The following is a 25,033-nucleotide window of genomic DNA, read 5'->3' on the forward strand; positions in this document are numbered from 1 at the left end:
ACCTCCCTGTCCTCCATGTGCTGTAGCATAGATTCTAGGAGGTTCCATGACGTTCGTGGCACAGAGGTGAGGCTGACAGGTTGGTAGTTCCCAGGGTAGTTCCCTTCTTTCTGCCTTTTTAAAAAAATAAGTGCAACATTTCCCTTTTTCCAGACACCAGGGACTTCATGTGATGGCCAGGACTTTTCAAATATCATGAAGAGTGGCTTGGTAACTTCGCCAGCCAACTCCCTTAGGACTTTGTGATGCATCTCAGCAGATCCCATGGACTTATATATGTTTAGGTTCCTCAGGTGGTCACAAACCTGATCTTTTCTTACAGTGGGAAGGACATTGCTCCCCTAGTCCCTGTCTTGCAGTCCATCCACTCAAGAGTTATGGGAAGGGAGCTTGTCAGTGAGGACCTAGGCAAAAAGTTGTTGAGTAGCTCAGCCTTCTTCTTGTCTGTTGTTACCAGTTTGCCTGTCTTCCTTAGCAGGGGAATATGCTCTCCTTGACCTTCCTTTTCTGGCTGACAAACCTGTAGAAGACCTTCTTATAATTCCTTACTTTCCTTGCCAAGTTCAACTCCAGCTATGCCTTGGCCTTCCTGACCCCATCCCTACACAGCCAGGCAGTGTCCCTATACACCTCCCACGACTGTCCCCATTTCCACTGCCTGTGAGGTTCCTTCTTTTCCTTTAGTTTGACCAGCAGGTCTCGAGCAAAAGTCTTATTCATTTTTCCTTTCTATTTACAACATCTTTTACATAAATCCTTGGGTCTTTACTTAACTTTTACTGAAAAGAAATGATTTTACATTTTGCCCAGCAACTCTGAGCAGCACTGAATTGGGACTTCAGGATGGGACACACATACACAACTGTCACACCTGCAAATATTGATAAAAGGCAGTTACTTGAAAGAGAGATAGAAAAGCACAAACCTCAAACCATAGAACACTGGATTCCCTGACTCAGTATTTTTGTCTAAATAAAGCCAAATGACAACCTCATGCTCGCTAACAGAGTTTTAGAGAAGGAATAGCAAAGGACAGGAAACGCCCTTTTCAAGATGGAACATAAGATAATTGCTAGAGGCCATTCTAAATAAAGAACGTGAGCCCTTCCTAGATCCATCATTATTAAACTGCCACACTCCCAAGGAAGGGGAAACAAACAATGTAATTTTTGCTCTGCCATTGTCATGAGTGTTTTCAGCAGCCTCCCTCCCCACTCATGTCTTTTTCCACCCAGAGGATGTAAAAGAGCTCATTTCATGGTAACCCGGAGCAAGAGCTCAGCTCTCTTTGGATCCCTTGGCTGGGAACTACCTGCATCTCCTGCAAGCTGCCAGGGTTTGCTTTCCCTTTTCATGTCAGCTGCCTGCCAGCCTGGGGTAAGAGCAAAAACCAAATACTGCAAAGCAGGACATGAGTGATCTGGGACTCGGACACAGACTTACTTGGGAGAAATCACTTAATCCTTCTGCCTCAGTTTTCCCATCTGAAAAAAAGCAGCAACTATCAATTACCTACTTTGTAGGTCATATATTTGCAAAGCCCTCAGGGAGATGAAAGCATTATACAAACTATATGCACACATGTTAATGCTGATTAATTTTCTCTGCACAAACATATCCTTTTTTTCTTCTTCATTGCTCCTCCTCTCATTATATCAGCAGTCTCATCTGGAGGAGGACAAGGAAGTGCTGACGGCTGAAGTATTTTCTACAGTTGTTCTTCTGAGATTCAGAAACGCAACCACTCAACACAGCCCTGTGTTCAGCTGACTGTTTCCTTAATAGCTTTGCGCTTTCATGTGTTTCCTCATTTTCTGTTACATGAATTTAAAGCAATCTGATTTCCAAGTTAATTTGAAATGATGCAGGATCCATTAGTTGAGGGTATCATTTGCAAAATAACTCTGAGGGACAACTTTCACTCACGATGCTTAGAGGTATACTCTCAGCAAACAAAAGCAGGGCTAGTGATGCAAATAAAGTCAGCAGGATTTGACCCAAAAAGTAAATCAATATACCTCAGAGTACAGAGATAGAGCCTAGCTGCATAAGAAGCCTGTAATAAATGCAGCAGTTCCTACACAGCCTATATTTTATATCAATGAGCAGCTCTTCCGTGTTAGTGCTTATACAAATGACCATCAGAATATGCATAAGGCTTTGCAAAAGAAGATGTATAAGCATTTTTCTTCAGATTTTTGGATCACACATTTTCTGAGGAATACAATTTTAATACTTTACAGAACAGAATTATTGTTTCAGTTATCACAAAGTAATTCAGAGTGAAATTGAGGACTTGTGCTTTGTTGAGAGCTCCACAATGGCAGTTCCCATGAGTCATAACAGATCTTGACCCTTTGCACTCAAGAGCAGAATTGCGCTTTCTGATTTGAAGCATCCAAGAATGACCATTCATGCTCATGGCTGAAACCACACTGGCACAATTTGCCTAGAGAGGTTGTGAAGTCTCCTCCCTGGAGATATTCAAAAGCCATCTGGACATGTCCACAGGCAACTGGCTCTAGGTGGACCTGCCTGAGCAGTGTGTTTAGAACAGATGACCTCCAGAGGTCCCTTTCAACCTCAAACATTCTGTGATTCTGTGAAACAGGCAATGGTCTGAAACATCTTAGATGAATGTCCTTTGCCACTGCAGCCTCTGATCTGGCTACTGTGGAGATGTCAGAACCAACAACTCAAAGTTGTGATTGAGTAAATGCAATTGGAAACACCCAGACTGCTGAAGTAATAATTGTTAGAGACTGAAAGATGATGGAAATCCCAGGGCAGATGTTGAAGGGATAGAGGAGTGGCTGGACTTTCCACATCCTCTTGAACATCTGCAAAACCTCCACTCCTAGATGTGTAGGCAGCCAATAATATACAGGCAGGGTGTCACGTGCTTATTCCACAGCTGAAGCCAGGAGCCTTTTAAGACAACAACACTCTTACTTTTGTTTTTACTGACCACCTAATGAAGTGGGAAAGCTGAGCATTACCACAGTAAAAATACGACAGGTTAACTTTTCAGATTCTGTCCTTAAGGTAAAGACATTGGACAATGTAAGTGGACAATGCTACCAAGAGAAAGAGCCTTGGAGGACAATCCTCAAGAAACAACACCTTATCACTAGATTGAGCTGTTTCGAGCACACCAAAAAAAAATCTGTGCTAAAAAAAAACCAAGGATTTTGGGTAGCTTTGCTCCTGCCAAGCAATCTGCTTTCAACTGACTATAAAATCCCACATGCTATCAAGCCAAAACTCAGAGAACAGACTGACTAGCAATACAATGTTTGAAGTATTGTAGAAAGGAAGAAGTAATCATGCCTGCTTTTTGAAAATGTGATGGTGGTCTCATTAGAAAGGAATTCAAATGTAATAGTTACCTCGGCATGTAAAGGACTCGCTCTGCCACCACAAATCCCACCCTGAAGAAGAGGTTGCTGGCTGGGATGAATGGGAAAACCAGGAACAACAAGCCAACCAAAACTTCTTTGTGTTCAAGTTTCTGCAATAACACAAAATTAAACAAATATCAACTAAAAAAATCCAACTTCATCACTAACTTTCCCCTTTCCTTTTGATATCTTATTCATAAAAAAGACAACTTATATTAACATTTGATACACTTTGCATATAAAAGAAATTATTCCAATACACTGTCCTTCCATATTTACATACTGTTTGTGCTTCTGGTAGGCCCAGAAAGTGCACAAACACTAATCACACTGTGGTACTATTACCCTTGGTATCTTTTCCAAAGTCACAACTATTCTATGCGGGTCTCTTGAGATAGCATAGACAGACAGTACTTAAAATACACCCCATATTGGTAATACATAAGTATAGGATGGTGTGAACATATATATCAGCATGTCTACCACATGCTGTACATAAATACACAAACGCATATCACGTACACATAGACTGCTGTGTTCAATCCAAAATGTTTACAAGTGAGAAAAAGCTGTTCAATCAGTCATGTTTTGTGTAAAGAAAACTAGCCCCAAGTGGTATACTAATGCAGTCATTTTATCCCTTTTGAGACAAAATCTGAATTTGAAATTATACTTTCACAAGTGAGGTCTCCATACTCATACAGAGTTGGAAATTTGAGACACATTATAGGGTAAAATTAATGTCTTTCACTTCAGCTCACTGTAGCACTGTCTTGCTCTTTGAGGAGAAACAGAATTGCCACATGCAGCTCAAAACAACTGTGATCGGCACGGCTGACACAAGCACGCGATGAGTAGCAGCCACTGCCATTCTTGCTGCAGAGACACTGAAGCCTCCTTGGGTAAGCCTCCTTGAGTTTTGGATTTATCTGTGCCCAAAGAGGGTAAATCAGTTCCTGCTTTCTGTTGATGATCTCTAGGGATGATGACAGGCTAACAGAAGGGTAGCATTAGGTCTGTTAAATTACCCAGGCAGGTATCTGTGCTTTCCTACCATGTGATATTTCTGCCTCTGCAGCTCACTTCTGCAGCCATTGGGAGAAGCTTTGTCTCAGTTAGAAACAGATGCAACCAGAACCACTTAACGGCTGTAGCGCTTTGTAATTATTGTGGGCAATTTCTCAACTTTGGAGAGCCAATAGACTTCCCTTTACTGGAGGGATCTAAATTTAGAAATGTTGAAAAAAATTTTAGAGTACAGGAACAGAGCTCAATCAATGATGCAGGGCTGAGCAGAACAAGCTGTCTTGCTTTTGCACAGCTACAGACTGTAGCACCAGTTACCACTGGCCTAATCAGTGGCTGAAATTCAGAAGTTCCAGTATTAAAATGCAGTCATCCTATCATTTTCTGTGGGTACCAAATGCAAGAGTATGTGCTAATATCGCTTTGGAGTAGCTGAGCCACAGAATCACAAAAAAGGACACTGACTTCTCCTGGCTCAAGGGAAACATGAGGCAGAGAAGGGAGCAGAATTCATACCTCCAGAATTCTTTATCATTATCTGCTTTAAACAGCACCATAGTTACCGGCTTCTATCATCTATTTTTTCAGTGTGTTGAATCACAATTGTTAGTGCCTTCTTGCAGTCACAACAGCACCTGAAATACATTATTCCCAAGACTGAAGCTGACACCAATCCATAAAGCTGATGAGCAGAGGTGCCTGGTAATGGTAATTTTGGCTTGTAATTACAATAGAAAATTGAATAGAAAAAAAAATGGATTAAAAATTACTTCTCAACTCTGAATGCAAATTAGCAGTCCTAGCTCAACTCCAGTTTCCCTCCCACCCAGCTCAGGACATTTACTGCATTTCTCTCCTACTATTTGACAATGTCTTCCCTTCCCACTTTGACTGGCCTAATTATGGTGTCCATTTGCTGCCACCGTTCTACCCTAGGGGTTTGACAACAACACCATGAGGCAAAGAAGGCATGTTGGGGGAAAAAGGGAGTGCACTGCACTGCTAATGCATAAAAAATGTCTCTGTCCCCAAGACACTCTCTTGCTTTCAAATGAACTAGCTATCAAATATTTCTATAGTTGCTGTTTGTTAAATCAATAATTGGGAAAGCAACCTCTAGTTAACACCGCTAGGAAGGACACGGCATTATTAAAGGCTGCAGAACTGCAGATAAGCAAAGGAAACTAAATGCTGGAGAAATTAAAACAAAGGCTGTACATGAAATGGGAAAGAGAAATATGTGGGAATTATCTTGGCTGAAGGAGAAAATGGTGCTGTGTGCCCCTCCTGCCTCTATAACAAGTCACCATTCCAGACTAATGCCATCGAGGGCTGCCAGCTCGGTCCCTCAGGCAAGGCTCAGAGATAGGAGCCCAGCACTCATGAACCATCCTTACAGAGCAGCAGGGCCCTACACGATGCTACTTATTTCTGAGACAAGAAACACCTGGCAGCTGTCAGCACCCTCTCTAAAACATTTGGCTCAAGCAGAAACTTTCATGAAGATCTGGTCAGCAGGTCAAACTGCTGAGCTTGTTCTTCGGCCACTCCAGAGCTCAGTTTGGGTTTCTCTCTTCTACACAGCCATTAAGTTTTCCAAAATGCACACAGGCGTTTTGTGTATTTGACACCTTGGCCCTGCAGGTGGTTCCTGCCCAGGAGGCGAGGCTGGGGAGAGTCCCTGGGTAGGAAGAACAGATGGGATTGCTGGTCATCTGAAACTCATCTGTGACCACTAACGAGATGGTCTGGATGCAGTCTCTGCACAAGTAATTCCTAAATCATCGACTGCCTATAGTTCAGAATTTATACTAGAGGAAAAAGTTACCCAGTTCATAGCCAGATCTTATTTCTCACTTCCCTAAATAGTTTCTACTGACTGATTAGATACTGAGCAAAACTGGCCTTCGCCTGGACCCAAGAGCTGCATGTTCTATTCCAGCCTTGCAAGGGCTGGAGGCACAGCAGAGCTATCTGTCCCTGCCTTCACAGCAAGGGCTAACATCTGCTTCCCTAGGCAGCTCAGAGAAAACAGAAAAATGGACAGAAACACAACCACAATGTGTTGAAAGGATTGTGTGCACCACAGGTGATAACCAGACAACTAAAAGTTAACAGCACAAGTCTCATAGGACACTATAGTCTCCTTTATCTTCTTTGCTCTCAAAATTCACTAGCAGATTCACCTTTTATTCCCCCTTTCCCTGGAGAGGCTGACAGATTCGTAAATGAGTAGGCAAGCAGGACAGAATGGCGCAAGAACATCAAAGACTGGCATTGTATGGCTGTGGGAACAGAGGGCAGCAGGACCTTCCATCCAACACAAGCCCTAGGAGAGATCTTTCATGTGTTTTTTAAATAAAAAAACTTGAACCTGTAGCTTGTTACGCTTTTTTGGGGGTATGGGTAGGCAGCAGAAATTTTGGGACTATTTATTTTGTTTAACTACCTGGTCATATGAGCCCATTTAAGAGACAGTCAAGCTAAACATGGCAGAACTAGCATCTTCCAGGTGCCTGGAGCAGTGACAAAAGCTTTTAAAGAGTAGTAGGCCATTTTGTTCACCTTCCTTTTTCCTTAAAATAAAAAAGCTAAGACTAGAAATTATAAATCACTTCACTCCTTTTACAGAGACACAATCTCCTTTCCTCTTAAAGACAGTGTTTTCTTTTGAAAATATAAAACTCATTTTCCTGTCTGTCACAGAAGTCTCAGCAGGAAGGAGGGGAATCACCTTTGAATTAAATTTAGAAGTATTCCTTTTCTTAAGGAAAAGTGCACTTCAAATAAGAACAGCATTCTTTATAGCAGACAGTTCAGGGGAGGGAGTGTTTCAAAGTCACATCTACCTTTATCTACAATTAGGCCTTCCTTACATCGTAACAAAAAAAAAACCCTACAAAATCAACCAAAAAAACCAAACCAAAATTCAATTAAAGAATTTTTTTTTTTAACCTGCTACTTTTCATAGACTTAGAAAAAAATAAAGAACACCATTTCTTCTCCCACAGGCAAGGCAAAAGATTGAATCTGAAAAATTGCTTCCTTGGCAATTTAGGGGAGAAGGAAGAAAGTTTTGAGTTTACAACTGAAAGAGCTCTTACTATATTACATATAAGAAAAAATCCTGATCCACAAATAAATATTTGCTGACTACTGTTAAATTACAAGTTGTCTACAAGCCAGAGCCCATGAAGTACAAGTGCAGGAGGTACCCAGATTAATTTAACATATCTGTCATAAACTATGGACTTGCGTAAGCTCCCTATTTTTCTCATCTAGAAAGCATCATCTGAGGTGCCAGATCCATTAAGTATCACACTGTGATGGCGGGACTTAAATTCATATCCCCTGGCACCTCCACAGACTGAGGTGTTGGGAAGTGGAGCTGTCAGGAGAACTTTCCTCCTAGCTAGACAAAATTGAACTTTGGGGAAGACAGCAGCTAAGCAAACAAGTCCAAGCAAATTCTGTTCTGTAATGTTCTACCTTGGAATGTTTCTGAAGGTGTTTATACACACTTGCTTGTTCGATGGGAAGGTGGTAATCAATTGGTTTAGTTTCTTCTTCCTAAAAGTTTATCCTGAGAATGAGGTGTTACCTATCCACCATTTAGAATTCACAACTCCACAAAGTAAAGACCTCCTTCCTAGTAAAAGTATAAATCACCCTCTGCAGCAAGCTCTAGATGGTCCACTGCAGCCAGCAAGATGTTATGGTTGGAACATCCAGCTGCAAGTGCAGAAAAGCTGGTACTAGGAAAGTTGGGAGTGCATGGCTGTATAGCAATGACTGCTATTACATATTTTTCAGCTGTTTGCAGGCCTAGGAGGAAAGCACTATCTAGAGAGACACATTCAAAGAAGCTACATGACTGTCTGTAGACCACAGTCAGAGGATTGCGCATCTTCAGTTTATTCCTAACACCCATTTGAGCAAACCCTTAGTGCAGATTGCACACAAACTTAATTAATGTATTCCTGTTGTATCAGTCACTCACGAAGACACAAGCAGCTCAACAATATGATTCCTCACCATCCTGCACCAGACCACTGGCAGCACCTCACCTGGCAAAAGGTCAGGATCTGCAAACATCTACTCTTGCACTTTCCATATATATAATATTAAAGATAAAATGGACAGTGTATAAGCATGTTGAATTAATTCTGCATTCATGCATAAGGTGATAAAAAGCAAGTTTAAGCTAATCAGGAATCAACCCTAGAGATTCACTCATTCACAAGAAAAAAAGTCTGATGATGCAAAGCTCACAGAAGCAAGCACTGGGTGCTCCCAAGTCCACAGGCACAGGCAGGTCATGACAGAGCTGCACCATGCTCCATGTACCATCAACGTGGTCTCCTTTAGGTCACCAGCAGAGATCAGGATGGGACATGTACATTTTTATCTTCTCTGGCCAAACAAGAGGGCACTGTGGAGCCGTGTCTGTTCACTTTGCTGCCTGCGCCACCACTTGCAAGTGAACAGTGCCAAAACTCAGGTGTCAACAGGTGGTTTGAAAAACTCAAACATTTGGTAAAGAAAAGGTAACTGCCCAGCTTCAAATCTGACTCAGACACCCAGCTTAATCAGCTTGCTCCTACAAAAAGAGCCACAAATTCTGTAATCACTACAATTTATCAGGAGTTTTATTTTTTCATCTCATCAAAAAAAAAGAAAAAAAACCAAACCAAACCAAAACAAAATAAAACAACAGCATCTTCAGTAGTGCCACCTGCTTGAATGCTAGGCCTAGCAACTCGCTGTCTTCCTAAAATAACTCTGTCTACCCTGCTGATCATCCAGTTCTGATAAAATAGCCCACAGTTACTACTGACTAGAATTAAGTACATCTTATACTTCACAGATAGTCCAAAGCCATGGAGATTTCCAACAATTTGACTACGGCTATTTTGACCATCACTGTTACCTGCTCATTAACTGACTCCTCAATCCTATTTTGAGCATTCGGCAGCAACAAAAACCACCTTCCAGTTCACCAGCAGCAGCATCTATTCAGGTGTACAGGCAAACATACACTAGTCGGAAACTGAATCAAAAGCCTTGAAAGCACCATTGGCTTCCTAACCCAGGATTATTTGAAGATTAATCTTTGGCACATATTTCAGACTATCCTAACAAAATTGTTCACTTTCGGTTTCCAGAAGGAAGCAAGTCCTGCTCTGTACCAAAGCCTATTTTTCAGAAATGCTGGGAGTGCCTATAAACTTTATTTACATCAATGGGAACTTTGGATGCTTAACAGCTCTGGAAACCAGGCTTTCAACTACCAAAAAAAAGGCAGAAAGCAGTCCTTGCCCAATCCCATAATCCACAGCAGGGCACAGAAATATAGTCTACCGATATTTCATATTTTGTTTTAGTACTTTAAGGTAAAATTTTGGTATGTACTACTTTCCTTTTCCCTATAGACCTCAGCTACCCATCCTTTCAGCTGTGCCTTTACAGTCTTTCTTATCCAGGTTTCCAAAGTCTTCTCAAGATATAAACTCATTTTCCCAATCCTTAATCTCTGCAACCTCTAATTCTGCTTGAAAGCCAATCTGAGCAGGATGCAGGAACACACACATCTTTGAAAGAGAAGTGGAACATTCCAAAAGGAAATAGGAAAGTTAACAAATTGTTCCTGGAATTAGAATAATGCTTATGACCTTGTGGTTGTTTTTCCTCCTTCCCTTTCATTCCATCACTGCAGGCTGCTTCACCACATGGGCAAAATAAAAAAAAGAAAAAAGGTAAAATTTGAACACAATGCACACTGCCTGTGGTATGTACAGGTGCATATTTGCAAGAGCAACTCTGTTCATGGTGAGTTTGCTCTTAGGAGGTAACACTGAACAAGAGGACTCTAATAAAACTAACGCAATGTTTGACTTGGAACAACAAGGAACAATCAGTGTCATGATCTCTCTCAGATGTAAATTTCTGGGTCCTCATTCCAGCCATCCTCTCTTTCTCACTCTATTATTGTGCCACTTGAAAACATTTCAGTTTTTCGTGGGTCTTGAAATATTAACTCAAATCAGAAGAAGGAAATGGTAGCAAACAAAAAAGTATCTTTGAAAATACAGTAATTCAGTGTTAATATGCTTAAAATGGCAGAACTACTTAACCCTATGAAAACTACCCACCTAGCCTGACAAATCCCTCTTATGAGTTTAAGAGCCTGTTTGGTGAGATGCCAAATACCTCCACGGTAAGCCAAGTCAGAACTAATTCAGCTATGGTTGTATTTACTCAGAGTACCACACTCCAAACCTGTTATTTCAAACATCTACTAAGCAAAAAGTGTTTTGATAGCCCTTGTGCTTGCTTATTTAATTCAGAGCTGCAATTGCATAGAGACAGACTGAGGAAGGTTTCTCCTTTGGCTTGTTTATCGGCTGGAATAGCAAGCACCTTGGGAAGGCTTTCGTGTTTCTTTCAGCCTCATCAGGGACCCACAGCTGATCCACTTGCAGCACTCAACAGAGCAGAAACACGGTCAGCGAGGCACGCAGGGTGCCCGCAAGGGGCTCCTTTCCCTCCTCCAGCTTTCACTAAACAGAGTCTTTCTGGCTTATTACTCTCTCCCCGCAGCAAACATTAACAACAGAAGCAGCACAGAAAAAACTCGCTGCTAAGGATTAAGAACATCAGTCCTGACCTTCTATGTGGAAGGAATTCAAGTAGGCCCTCAGGAAAATGAAAGCAGGATTTATTTTAAATGGACCTTTTATGAAAATGACTGTGGTTTCCAGCTCGTAAGATAGACTCTGTCGATAAATACCCTTAGTCACCTTGCCGTGCCTTTCATGCAGGTATTGTTCTAGAAGTGTCGTGGCATACAAATTTTGCTAGGCATACTTTCTAACTAGTGCTAGTACAACTGTAGAATAGTATAAAAGGCAATTGTTCCCCAGAAATGTCCGTAAGCTGTGATTTATTAATGAAATGTCAAACCTGGGAAATGAGGCAAAGGTCTCAGGAGTGCAGGGTAAAGCATGATAGAATACACATAACGAGTGCTAGCAAAAATAACAGAAACATGCGCACAAAGAGAGGACGCAAATGCATTCCCCTCCCTGATGGTACTAAACATTGTCAGCTAAGCAATATGGCCTGTGAGTGACTGAGGAATACGCTTGAATGATATTCACACATAGAGCAATGGATAAATAGCAATACTATGCCAATTATAGCACAAATTGAAGTCACAGTAATTCGGTACAAAATGCCTTGTCTTGGCTAAGAAGTACTATGGAGAGAAATATAAAGAGGCATTACCTTAAAATTACACCTGAAGTAAAAACCTATCAACCGTAGCATAAGAAAGAATAACAATACATATCTCAGTTTCACGCAATGAATACAACCTGAAAACTATCACAGCTTCCTGTACCATGTGTAGAGATGTTATAAACAGCAGCAAAGCAAGTTCTTTAAAAACAGTATCCTGGAGGACACTCGAGATTTCTATTTTTTTTTCAGTTGATGTGAAACATAAGTAGCACTCCTTCCTCAGACACAAGCAAACTGCTGCACCGTCATTATGTGCTCCTGGCGCTGTGAACCACCATAAGGCACCTCCACAGCACTAGTCATGAGTGTAAATGCAAGATGAGAGCCAAGCAGTGTGAGGTACAATACGTTCCCCCAGAATGGTGATGTACAAAAGCTACAGTTTCAAATTAGTTTTCCAGATCACTTTGCTCTGAATTACCACATCACACACACATGAGTTTTCCCACTATCAGCCCTCCATGTATCAGGTAACATATGGAAAGTGGAATCTGATCCACCATGTGCTCTGCACATACATGCACAGCTACAACTACAGGACAAGCTGCATTTTAATCACACCGCTAATTAAACAGTGACCTAAAAATGCCATACAGAGCCGTGTTTCAAACACCTGAAGGGTTTTACTTTGATGCTCATTAAATTACTATGACATGTCAAAGAAATAATTGTCATTCCGATGATAGCCCAGAACTGTTGTCATCTCTCCAGTTCACCAGGTGCTCACCGTTTTTTCCAGCACAGAAAGGCCATGCTATGGGCCCTTGGGTATGTTAGTGGTCATTTGGAGCATCAGGCAGATTATTTCTCTGGCCTTGCTTTTGACATGCCTGGCAAACAAAAAGAGAATGCTTCATCCATTTCACTGATAACTTTTGTAATCTACCTAGTCCCTAAGCAGATCAGGTCTATTCCTTGCAGCTGAGGGTATATTAAAAAATGAACAATAAACAAATCCCATTCTTTGTTCCCTAACAACTACTGTTGCTCTGTGATGCAGGTGTTTGCAGTGAACTTCCTCACCCAATTTGGCTGGGCTTTAAGTAGCATGCTGGGGATGCTATTGTGAAGAACTGGGCAGAATTTGAGCATTTTAAGACCCTCCACTGACTCGTGGCACCTTGGCTAGAAAAGCTCTGTCGAGGCCAATTTGCAGAGCATGCTAGGCATCTGCATGGTGAAAAATCAAGTGTTGAAAGGTTTGAAAGAGCCACCTAACAACGTACCACAATTTTGCCACATTAGTCACTACGAAAAAGTCTTGGCCAGAGATGGCAACAAGGTGCTCCACTCCCCGTGGGAGATGTCCTAAGAAGCAAGCCTTTTCTTTAGTTCCATCACGTCACCTGAAGATGGACATGATTAATTGTCAGATGTGATAGGGATGGCTGCAGCAAGAGACAAGCATGGCTGTGCACCTAAACACTGTGCAGGGCAACACATCCTTCTTGGGCAGCTGCCCACAGGGAGCTCTTTGTTGATAAGCAAGAGAGATTAGCACTATGCAGACTAAATAACTCAGAAAATGAAAGTTACATACAAGGAATTAATAGGCAATTTTTCAAATTACTTCCTCATTATGTAAGAAGGAAGACAACAGTGAAAGTGCACGAAGAGGAGAAGAAGGTAGGCTTCTCTCTCCAAACAAAAACAAACTGGACAGCTGCTTTTACTGTTTCTGCAGTTTTCAGCACAAAACCTTCCATCTAGAAACAGACATATTCCAAGCAAAGCACTTAGGGGTAGAAATCTTGCACCGATTCTTCTCATTCTTACGTATAACAACGTTCACAAAATGAAATAGAACAAGAAGGCTTTATGCCTTAGATGTCCTTTATCAGTACCACACATACACGCCAAGAGGGTTATTACCCTAATCACAAACGTCAACAACAAATTAGCCCTGTTTAAAATTCAGTGGCAACAAAGGCAGAAATCCAATACACGCATTCTCTAATTACAGTCTATGTAATATATTCTGAGAGTCTCCTGTGAACTTCGTTTGTGGATGCACACGCATTGCCTCTTGCCACAGAAAATCAGTTCAGTGCCCACCGCACAGATGTCATCAGTTCTGCCAAAATCATTTCTAGCATTTCCATTCTCCATGAAAGGAGAAAGCGTTAGTGACAATGAGAATAAACGGAGTTTTGTCTTCTCTTACCCCTGCACACCTACACACTCAAATGAAAGGTTCACAAAGTATCCGCCTATTCACTCTAAAATCATTTCTTAGAAAATTGAAAGCTATTGCTTCCAGATTAGACTTTGCAATGAAAAAGGGGAGAAAATGGCTGCTACAACAGTCTTACACTTTTGCTTCAAAAAGAAAGCAGAACGTCTCATACTTCATTAAATATGAAAAATCAGCAAATCAACTGATGCGTTTAATGCTGCCTACAGGCTGCAAAACCATGAAAAGTAGCCTGTCTAGGGATTGACTGAAGGATGGTCCTTTTTGCAGGGAGCAATGTTGTATGAAAGGCCATTGCCGTTGCATTTGGAAAGGCCTTTCTTAAGAGTCTAATATAATTAATAGTGCCTGTAGTTCATGTGTCCTCAACTTCCCTTTCCTTGCTGTAGAAGGCATTCCTGAGAGCCACAGAGGATGATTTATTTTCAGGAAATACATTTCTTCCTAGTGTTTGCTTTCCTCAATAATTCTTACTATTTGGCACACCGTAATCATCCTCATACCACTTAATGGCAGTATCACAAGTGAGTTATAAGAGTCACTAAAAATAAAACAGAAAATAGCTTTGGAAATTCAGAGTTTCCTGGAAAGCAGAATATTTCAGCTACCTAACATCTAGGTCCAGGGGAAGCATGTGAATTTGACCCCCAATGGAACCAATACCGGTTCCATCCTCACAATGACTTTGGTGAGAGTCTAGTGAGGTGAGACTGATTAGCATGCTTTGTCAAGAATGCATGATGGTTCTGGTTTTACTTGGGTTCCACACAAAAGAAGATCATTTAGGATCCAATTTATTACATGTCTGGGGTTTTTAAGGATAAACACAAGGGAATCTACAAGATGAATTTCCAAGCATCTTGTAAGTAAGTGCCTGGAGAGCAAAATTCATGTTGCTTAAAACAACATTAGCAGCGGTTAAGAACAAAGCAGTGGACTTGTCCTTACAAAAAATTAGAAGTTGCAGTTTCAAATCAAACAGTGGCATTCATAAATCCAGACTAAATTGTTTTGCATTTAATGTAAACCAGAAGAATAAGAATGAGATAAAAATGCACACAGCTTTGAAACATTTTGTGTTGCAGTTTGACAGAATACACACAATTCAGTTACCCAAAGGAATCCTTCTGGATTATTGTTTTATCTAAAACAAAATAACACAAAATGTCTTTGGATAATCCTGAAAGACTTTTTTCCCAGCAAACCGACAACGTTAATCTTAGACATAGTACCCATTCTGATAACAGGAGAAGAAATAAAATGCAACTAAAACTTCAAAGAACAGAAGTGCTCAGTACTGGGCTAATGAGAATTTTATCATTAACTTCCCTAGGAACAGGATTAGGTCTAACACAAACACTTCTGAATATCCCTAGCAGTGAGTAATGAAAGCAGAAGGAATACAAGATGATGTACAACCTGCAGGTAGAACTAGTGATAGGGTATTTTCCCATATTTCCCACACAGCATCTGTAAATGTATAATCTAAATTAACGATTCTATAGTCTCTCAAACTGTTTGATTCATTTTCCATCTCCTTATCAGGAGTACAGAGAAGATTGCCAGGGTACACTGAAGCATGTAAATGAACTGCACGTTTTAGCATAACATTAGGTATTAAAAACTTGTTACTCCTCTACTATGTTTTTGAGTAAAATCCATAGTAAGGAAGAGAAACTTCTGTACTATTTAAAAAATTATTACTAACACCTTTCCTAACAAAGCTTCAACAACAGAACTGCAGAAAGAATAGCCTGTAACAAAGACACCCCTTCTATGTGAGTGCATGTCTGAGCTCTGATAAGCCTAATACAGCCTCAATTTCACTTCTGCAATCTGATTTCTGGTGGATCTTAAATGCTGAATTGTGAAGCATGGCTTACCACTATATTATTTATACTAAATAACAATTTCCAAAGCATTTCAAACTTCCCGCATTCCATTACTTTGCTGATGGGAAATCTTCTGTATCAAATATTTAGGTCTTAGAAGCATAGCAAAGGTACAAATACAATAATTGATTTCATTTTTTAAATAGCTCTGCAGTTTGAAGCAGTGACGAAGAGCCTAATGACTATGGGGGAAGCAGAGACACTTAAAAACTTCAGTGGAGTTCGGATCCTTAATGCCAATTGAACGTAGAACTCTAGGCCAAGTTTTGCCCTCAAATTAGACCAATTAGTGACTGAGACATTCGACTCGAGGGACATTTTCATCTGTTGTTTGCCTCCATTAGTTGTGCAGCGGTATGTTTTCTTCACCTCCATCCAATGCATTTGAGAGGAAAACTTGCACTTACTGACCACTTCCTCTGAAGATCAGGAAGCAAAAGATTTTAAACAAAACATTGTATTGCGTGTCTTTCGGTGTTACCTTAAATGCAGCCACGCAGTGCAGGCTAAGTAACGTCATCACCACCACCAGGAACACTGTGGCTAAGTTCCTTGCATCCCAGATGGACTCGATCAAAGGGATGCTGCCGACCTGCCAGTCGTAGCATAAGGTGATTGGTGCCAGCAGAAGCCATGCATTGAAGGCCAGAAGATAGGAATAAGTTAGAAACCTGCAAAAGAAAACAGGTAACTTGGAACGACTTCCAATACAGGAAACATTTTCCTTTGGCAATTACCACATATTGTATAGGAGGAGGAAACAATATTAGCTCTGCACTCACAGGCAATACCATACCTCTCTGTCAATAAAGAGATGCTAACATAAGTGAGGCACTTCCACAGGCCGTTTAAAGAGATAATATATGATCAATAATATTTACATGGTTTCTATATGCACCAGTCTTCGGAAAACTAAAAAATCTTAAGCTCTCATTCAAATGCTACATTTTTGAAGTGACTTTCTACCAGCTTCAACAATAAACGAATAATAACTAAAAAGGGACATACATATGTTGAAATGTTTCACAGTTCACTGCATCACTTCTGCAATACAAAATATCCCCTTAGCTCAGTTTAACTTACAAGTTAGGATTTCTCCTATGTGCAGAATATTGAGCAATTAAATTCAGACTTCTCTGTCTTTTCTCTTGCATCCTGGCATAGAGAGAAAACACAAAAGAAAGGAGGTACAGGGTGATTCTCAGCTGATCCCATCACAGCTCATTAGGGCTAGGGACAGCCTGCACGAGACAGGCCCAGAAGTGACTGAGAAGAAGGGAGCCTTCCAAATTGTAGTAATCTTCATTAACTGGTTTTCTCAACAGAGAGGAAATTAGTGGGGAATGGAAGTGGGGAACTAGGCTGCCTGCTGGAAAGCACACAGGGCTTTCAGAAAACTGAACAAGAACAGTGTGCATGCAACTAGGCTAAAGAAAACAAGAAGAACAGAAAAACAAACCAACATCTCCTCTCCTCTGTAGCCTTTTGCTGCTTGGCACCTCTTTACCCAAAAGTGCATCCCCCTCAAACTACATTTACAAACGTTGAAACAGTTTTGTATGCAAGAAGCTGGAGATTATCTCAGCAATCATGAAGTTAACCAAGCAAAACTGCAATTGCCATAGAAAAGACAAACACTTCCTTGGTCACAAATGGAAAAACCAACTTTGTACACAGCACCAAAGATGGCAAATGCTCAGAAAGAAATGAAATTACATTCTGTCCTGCATAGGATTTCTTCCATCTGAGCCTGCTTTGGCCGTTGTTATCACACCCAGTTGCTATGGTACCTTAGCAGGTTTATTAAAATGATAACAAAGGATGCTCAAGGGATGTAGAGCCACGTAAACAGAGAATTGTTTCACTTGCCACATATAAATGTGCCTCTTTGGGGTCAAAATACAGACCCTCGTAACAGCACTTACAACATTATATTTCATTTGTGGCAGAAGGGGCAAGACACAGAAGCTAAATGTGACTCCAGGCAGGCAGGATGGAAGTTCCCAGACAGGTACTGGGGCAAGACAAAGGGATGAAACAGGCCTAAAGTTTTGTGAAAACATTTTAAAATAACCACAAATAGTTAGGATATCAGTTTCACTTTTCATCTGAAATACAAATGTCTCCAGCAGCACAGCAACACAAAATCAGGAGGCTTACATAGCTGGAAAAATGTTTCATGGTAAAAAGGGGGAAAGGCACATTCGTGTTTCCCCGCAAATCTTTTTAAGCTCCCAATACTGATGGAAAATGGAATATTCCCACATTTTTAAGGTTTCTGGCCATTCGGTACATTTCTCTTCCTTCCCTTCACTTCCCCCAGTTCACGCTGCCAAGGCAGTAAACAAGTAGAAAAGTGAAAGAAAAACCCATTTTCTCTCTTAACAAAGGCATTGATTATAAAGGCAGTTTCTACTTAAGAAAGTATTCCTCAGAAGCATAATTTAATTTTCCTCAAACTCTTCTTAGATTTTCAATTGTTCACTATTTCTAAAGAAACAAATATGTCTTTTCCAGTCACCAAGCCAATCTTTTCTGGCCTGCATTACAGAGAAACACAGCAACACAAAATCTGGTGGAGCTTATTCACGCCAAGGAGTTTACTCTTGACTCTATGTGTGGCCTGGCCCCACCTCTACTCAGCCACAAGACAAAACAGGTTGCTGTATCAGCCTCAATACATCAGCTCAGAAAATGTTGCCAGCCTTTATTTACATCTACTTGCTCGTACTTAAAAGCCAAACTGAGATCCATTTCTAGCTTTACTTTTAAAAGAAAAGGCATGTCCATTTATGTCAATCTGAATAATGTCATGGCACACAATATTGTTACAAGTGCATATATTAGACATGGTTTTCAGAAAGACTGAGTTAGTTTTGCACTCAGTGCCTAGGGAGAGCTCAGTTTTCGGAGGGAGTAGCATTTTATGCCCTGACACATTAACATTTTCCGTAAATATCACAATATTCATTGAAGTTTGCATGCAAACCACAATGCAGACCAGAAACCCTGCCCTACTTGATCAGATCAGGCTGCTGGGTAGGAAGGAACAAGACCACATTTGGTATCTTTGCAAACTGCAGCATTGCAGCTGAAGACAGATTAGTTGCTTCTCTGCATCTTCACTGATAAGTCAGGAGCTGATAAATTGTTGCACAGCACAGAGTAAACAAACACAGTTTGCTGCCATAACAAATTGAGTCAGTTTAATAAATTTTAAGATGAATTCAGGGCAACCAGATTAGTGTGCATTAATACGTTTCTGCTGGAAAGTCATGACAAATTGCTGCTGAAGATGAGAACCCACGCTCCAGGACAGGCACTGATTTGGAGAGCTTTGTAAACAAGTCTCTCTTTCCACGTGCTTGTGGGATTTCCATCTTCCTTGAGAGCCACATGCACAACTTGCTGCCAGAGGCAGGTTCCAGAAGAGACAAACAATTGTTCTGTTTCATTACAGCAATAATTAATGTCTTAAATATGCTCTGCCAAGAGCAGTGAACGATTTTAAAGCCTGTGACAGTCTTTACCACCTATGTATGGTCACCTTTCCAGACACCCTACTGGCCACATTTCCCATTGTCCAGCCTGAACACCCTTACTGAACATGCATGTGCCATCAACAGGCATGGAAACAACATCCAGGAGGGTACTACCTGATTTTAGGACGCGTTTGTAAGTTGCAAGAAAGCCTTGAGTAAGCTCTGATCCAGGCAAAAGTTTGGATGTGTTTTCAGTATTGGTAAGGTGTCCTCAAACAGCAACAGATAGCTGTGTAAAACAAAGCACTACAAAGTATCACTCTTCTAGGTACTAGGAACAGAATAATAACAAGATGCTAATAACCGTTACTGACAATTCATTGCCACTTTTTACTTATGGCTCTCTGAAGCACACCATATTGGCTTTACATCCATGTGGCTCTCGTATCATAAGCCTAGCAAGAGACAAATCGAAATGCAGGAGAAACTTTGGAAGAACCCTCTCACCAAAGCTGATACCTCAAGGAAATAATTTGCAAATTTTTGAAAGACTTAGAAGATTCACAGAATCACTGCAGGAGCTAATTACATTTCAGCAGCCTACCTGCAAACAGCAACAAAAGTATTTTCTTTTAATTAGTTGACTTTTAACTAGTTGACATTTTAAATTAATGATCTCCTCTGTATTGCTGCTCATGTCTGCCGGAATTCCAAGGGAGAAAAATCCCTGCCCGTAACATCTTCCTCTCCATCAATTAATCCCAGGCAAGATGGAGTGTTACTGGTGAGGTGAATGGAAGAATCTGCCTCTTAATTGTCAATCCATTTTCCCCAGGGTTGATTAACAGCATTTGCACTACAGCAGAGTCATTTTTTTTATTTACAAATTGAACATAGAGATCCAAGTTCCAGCAGGTATCAAGCATTTCTTTTCACTTCCCAGCATCTTTGCCATGTTCAGGAAAACACAGCTCCTCCTGTAGGTAGCTGGAGTTGTCATGGCAATCTAGTTTGTACAGTTTTAAATCTTTTAGGTTTATTTTTTTTTAATTTAAGTGTACTGTTGTGTGCTGTGTTTCAGATAAATATAGGATGACTCATATCTAGAACCTGTTGCAGAAAAACAACTCTCTGAACTGATTGCTTCTGCTGCAACAATGAAAGTAAAGGGTGCTACTTAAAGTCATAAACAATATGACAGAAAAATACTTGAGGGATTGTCTGTTACCCTTTGCCACAACAGAGACTAATGATCTTGGAAAAGCCCTAATTTCAGCTCTGTCACACCCAATCAATCAGAGCACATGGGGATTGTGAGACCAGCTAAAAAATAATACAAGATTTATAGAAATTTATGAGGAGTTTCATTTGCTTTCTGACTTTGGAGCAATTTAAGCTTTTTTTTTTTTTTTTTTCCCCAGCTTCCAGGGATTGAGATTATAGATTTCTTTCTAAAACTGTGCTCCACAAGTGATCACAAAACTCAGACCATGCCCCACTGAAGCTGCATGGAAAAGCTGGGACCAACAACCGTATTCCTTCTAGGTGCATGCAGTGGTGCAACCAGCCACCTACCCAGCTCTGGGACTACCAATCCTACTACTGACAAACAACTTTATCCTCAAAGACCCAGTGGGTTTCGACCTGCAAGTGAAAGATTTTCCTGTTCTAGAGATTTTAGAATCTCTAGATTCTAAGGCAAAGGCAAAATATTCTTCTGGTTGGGAAAAAAAAATGGACCTGTCTAGGAGACAGGTGATAACTGTGCACTTAACAGGTATTTGGGAAAAGAAGGGGGTGTGCAAAAAAGGGGAGGGATCTGAAACAGAAGCTGGAAGACAGGCAGCGCCCTTTCAGAAGGCACCGACCTTGTGTGAGGTCTTCAGAGAAGACAGCTTTCACACACCCAAGGACTCAGCGAGGTTTCAGTTCAATGCGAGGGTGAGAATAGTTGCTTTATTAGGGAAAAAGAGCTTCTCACTTGCATTAACAGCTGAAGTGATTTCAGCTCGAGGCTCTCTTCACCCTCTATAAAGCCCTAAAATCAAGTGTGTTTGATGAGATGCTTCACAATAAAGTTCTCCAAAACACGTGTGCCTGCAATTATAACCAGGTGGTGATATTTAAGGATATTGTCTTAAAATTGTATGTATTTGCACTTCCTCTGGGGAACTGTCAGTCTAGTCATACCTTCCCACATAAGTTTATTTTCCTGCTCTGTATACTGTCAGCCTAAACAGTTTCTTTTCATAGCCTTAGAAGAAAAATCACTCTCTCTATCCAGGACAGTCATAGTAAAGTAAGACTATGCAAACAAGCAATATACAGACTAATTCCAATTTAACATCCAAGAGCAAGTATCAGCTAGATAGAAAATAACTGTAACTGCAAAAAGTGCCTGCGTATTCCCTTTCATGAAAAGTTTTACACCTAGGGGGAAAGAACTGTCAGCCAGTAGAAGACAGAAGTAGGAAAGACAAAGATAGGGATAAACAGGCAGCTGCATCTTGACGAATAGCAGGGTAACTCCGACTGGAAGGTGGGTTTGTGTGCACCAGGGGCACGGGGGAAAGTCAGACTATGTTGTCCTCTATACCTTTACAGCCTGAAGAGCTTTGATCTGGTGAATGGTGAGCTTTCAGTCGTTTCAGCTCTGTGGCTTAGAATCTGAAAAATATCAAATTCTTCAAAAGTAAAGACTTTCAGAGAGCCTGTGAATTTCCAGTGAAACCTGAGCCTGCTGTCAGAGTCTCAATGCTGGAAAACCTGGGATTGATCTTACACTGTTTTCCCTCAGCAACTTCCCGTGTGCTCTGGGTGAGATCATGCCCTATGATCAAAAATGATCTCCAGCTGGCCAGCAACAGCAGCACGCTCCAGAAGTCATCCAGCCGAACCCTGCCAGCCACCGGTGGGTGATTGCTTTAGAAGAGGCTCACTGAGGCGGCAGGGGATGGAGGGCCCTCTAGACAGCTGCTGAGATACTGGTGGCTGATCCTCAGGAAATTAAAACCAGAGCTCAGAAATCCGCTGTGATAACATTTCTGGAAACAGTCTGTTGTACCCTAGAGTGTTACCTACCCCACACCAGCAGAAGCCAAAGGGACGTCCTAGGCATGCTGCTTTGCCTCAGATCATGGGCATGATCTAGCCATCCTGCGTGGAAGTATTTTTAAAAGCAAAATGGACTGCCCATAGGATTCAATGGTCTCTGCTTTGGCTGCACCATCTCCACTCCTTATGCAGGCTTTAGACAGAAAAACTCGCTGTGTAACCAGTGTTTGCAGCAAGCACCATGACCTATGAAAAATGCCTATCAAGCTGATCTCCAGACCAGCACTATCTGCATGGATTTGTTCATTAAACCAAGAAAAGTTAACCGAGAGAGATTGAAATCTTTCACATGGCTCTGGGAAAGCAGGTTCTCACAGGAACCTGTGACTGAAGGATGGTCTTTGCTTTGTAGCATCATCTTCCAGATAGGCTTCTCCCCAACCCCCAGGCCATTTGGAATAAAGAACACATTTTACACTTAGTGTATGGAGGGACTGGCTGGCTCTTAGGTGGGTACGACCACAATTCTTAACGACACTGTTCCTCCTCTGATTTATAAGTGAGCCTTGAATGCTGGATACCTGCAGACATTATTTGTAGGCTGAAGTTAAGCACCTTTGGGTACGTGATCAAAAGCCCGGAAAAAAACAGGCAGAACTTTTCCACTCAAGAAGCACGAGCAAGCCTGGCTAATTTAGAACCGATACATCACAGCGGTCCATTTTAATGCCAGTTCCTAGCCTAAGGTCAGTGAAAATCCCATATCAGAGTAGTTGTTGCAATTGACTTCTATGGCCTTGGCAGAACTGGCTGGAACAAGGACCCACTTCTCCAGCACAGGTCTGCTGTTTGCCTCTTGGTAGTTCAATCCCTTTGAAGTTACAACTGCAATGATTAAATGCATTACTCTGAAAACAGTCGGAAATCTCTAGGAAAAGGAGAATGTGCCATTTTTTATGTATAAGCATTTCTTCAGCTTTCTGCAGCACTGAATTCTCATTTACATGGTTGAAACAGCAAAGAAATACAGAAAGCCAGCTTAAAGAGAAAGCGGTTCAACCATAAGACAATGTTATTTCAAGACAGTCTTAGTATAAATGCATCAGCTATTTAATGCAACAACACAAATAAGCCTGCTTCACCAGCGATCATCCAAGGGATGTCACAAGACAAATACCAGCAGAAATTAACGTAACTCGACTCCTTTAGATATAGTCTTAAAAAACATTTTCTACATTTGAAATTACTGGTAGGATTTAATCTGTTTCAAACACCTTGAGACATGCTGTACAATGGACTTTTCCGTTGTCTTACTACAGTGTTAGTAACACAATCTGTTTATTGAGAGGCCTCCTACTTCTTTCCCCTCAAGAATGGCAGAATAAAGAAGCATTGTGCAAAATGTCTGAAGCATGACAGCACACCACTCAACACCCTGCTAACACTCGAGCTGCAGTACAGTACATTGTTTACTTAAAGCTGGGTAGCTCTCGAAACCTTTCTAATTGCATTCTCTTTCAGCTTTCATCTAATGCAAGCAAGAATGTTGTAACAGATGTTTGGGATTGTTTTTTCTATTGCAACAGCTTACCCATAGCAGAATTCAGGATGGCAAGTCACAATGACTGGAAACTTGTGGGTTTTTAAGGTAGGTCACTAGTACCACTGAAAAAGGTACATCCTTTCTATAGCAGCGTACAATAGCCTACCTGGGCAGGCTCTCATGGCAGTGCTTACAGATAGCAGGATTCCCAACATCTTCATTTCTTCCTCCTCTGAGAAGGGAGTGATGAACAGAGTTCATCGTCTCAGATAAACCTTGCCAAGCAACACACTGAAGGATACAAAATTATGGCTTTCATTTACCTCACTGGAGGTATTTGGGAATATTGGAAAACCCAGTACCTTGCAGGGACTGCAGCTTCCATATTCTGACTTCCAAAGCATTTGTTTGCATCCCCATTCACTTGTAATTTTAAGGATAGTAATTTACTGAACATACTGAATAGATAAGTATATTTTTTTAAAGACTGAGAAAACGTCATTATTTCAGCATGTTTCATCTTCTGGTGGTTAAATAAATCAATTCTCTGTCGACTTAAGTGTATATATTTGTGTTGTCTGAGATTGGAGATCGGTTTACACAGAACATAGTCATGTTCTAAAGGCAAACTGGGCCACACCCAATGTCTGTCCAGACACTCTCCGGCAGTTACCAAATATTAATGCCAAGTAAAGCATATAAGAACAGGCTAACAACACGATACTTTTTTTTCCAGTTTCTAGCTAGTATGATGTCCCTGAATTGGATCTAGTTTCTACATATTTAGTAGCCTGGATTTCTTTTTTTAACTTGGCAAATCTCTCTATGAGCTTGCATAAACTTTCAGCACACTCATAGCATCTTGCAGCAAGGGGCTACCCAGCTCAATACCTGTTGCAAGCCACCTCCTTGGCTTGTTTTGAACTTATCTCTTCTTATATTTGTTGGATACACCTTAACATCTACATGCACCCCTCCTCCATGCAATCATGGGTGCACAGACCTCTCTCACATTGTCCGTCACCTAATTTACACTGTCAGCATCGTAAGGGCTGACAAAATCTGACCTCCTACCATAACGTTTACTTAAACCTTTACACTTAACCCTATTGTTAGTCATACTCCAGTAACCCTTGCCA

General features: G+C 41.0%; 1 protein-coding gene across 2 annotated transcripts in view; it reads right to left on the reverse strand.

Moving 5' to 3' along the window:
* The window catches only part of TMTC1 (transmembrane O-mannosyltransferase targeting cadherins 1), a 146,447-nt gene that overhangs the window by 61,740 nt on the left and 59,674 nt on the right, over positions 1 to 25,033 (reverse strand). For both annotated transcript variants that reach the window (XM_054069015.1, XM_054069008.1), the window contains exons 8-9: positions 16,297 to 16,486; positions 3,390 to 3,511 (exon numbers count right to left, since the gene is read on the reverse strand). In XM_054069015.1, the coding sequence (XP_053924990.1) occupies positions 3,390 to 3,511; positions 16,297 to 16,486 (312 nt within the window). The remainder of the gene's footprint in view (positions 1 to 3,389; positions 3,512 to 16,296; positions 16,487 to 25,033) is intronic.

Source organism: Cuculus canorus, chromosome 1 (genome assembly GCF_017976375.1).
Source record: "Cuculus canorus isolate bCucCan1 chromosome 1, bCucCan1.pri, whole genome shotgun sequence".
Classification (NCBI taxonomy): Eukaryota; Metazoa; Chordata; class Aves; order Cuculiformes; family Cuculidae; genus Cuculus; species Cuculus canorus.